The sequence below is a fragment of the Penaeus monodon genome, chromosome 31 (assembly GCF_015228065.2).
Source record: "Penaeus monodon isolate SGIC_2016 chromosome 31, NSTDA_Pmon_1, whole genome shotgun sequence".
Taxonomy (NCBI): domain Eukaryota; kingdom Metazoa; phylum Arthropoda; class Malacostraca; order Decapoda; family Penaeidae; genus Penaeus; species Penaeus monodon.
In genome coordinates, this window is record NC_051416.1 from 24,177,280 (window position 1) to 24,178,010 (window position 731).

General features: G+C 35.3%; 1 protein-coding gene across 1 annotated transcript in view; it reads right to left on the minus strand.

The window, feature by feature from the left end:
* Positions 1-383: 383 nt before the first annotated feature.
* Positions 384-731, minus strand: part of LOC119593120 (leukocyte elastase inhibitor-like) — a gene marked incomplete in the record, with an annotated part of 4,214 nt that continues 3,866 nt past the window's right edge. Inside the window, 1 exon segment of the mRNA XM_037942082.1 lies at positions 384-731. Coding sequence (XP_037798010.1) covers positions 602-731 — 130 coding nt within the window.

The window sequence follows — 731 nt, forward strand, 5'->3', positions numbered from 1 at the left end:
GAAAAGAAACAGATCGTCAGTGAAATGTTTTTACTTGAAAAAATACAAACTTACAGGGATAACTTGTAACGCCATCTTCATGTGTTAAAACAACTCATACATATCTCTAACACTGTTTGCCTTAAACAACAGCTAAAACAAAGTAAAGAGAAAAAAGTCATGTAATATATAAAACTATTAACTTGTTAAATATTACGTCTATTACTTCATATTTTATCACTAAATTGTAATATATGGCTTTTATGTGCCAGATAAAGGCTCGTTAAAATTTTGATGTATAGAGATTTTTCAAGTCTTTTGTCATTACTTCTTAATTATTTTTGTTTATCTAGGCTTAAGAGGTTTATCTAACATATCTGTGTTGGGACGTGAAACTAGATGTGTAAAGTTGACGACTGGTTTATTCTTGTACATGTTTAACAATGACATGGGACAGACAATATTTATAACAGAAAGATTTGAGTCTCACCATTAATAGGAAATCAAGGTGAGTGGACACGAACAAGTAAAAACAAGCAACAGCAAGACCTTAAATTTTGTAAATTTTCTACAATAACAACAAAAAAAATCAACAACTGAGCATAGGTGGCGCCTTGTAAGTCTAATGTAAGGGCTCAGGTTCGACGATTCTGCCCCAGAAGAGAGGCACTCCCGTCTGCTGTTCCCGGAGGAGGAGGAGAGAAGGCCGGTTGACGGAGAATTCTCGCGAGGAACCGAAGCGGACTATGGTG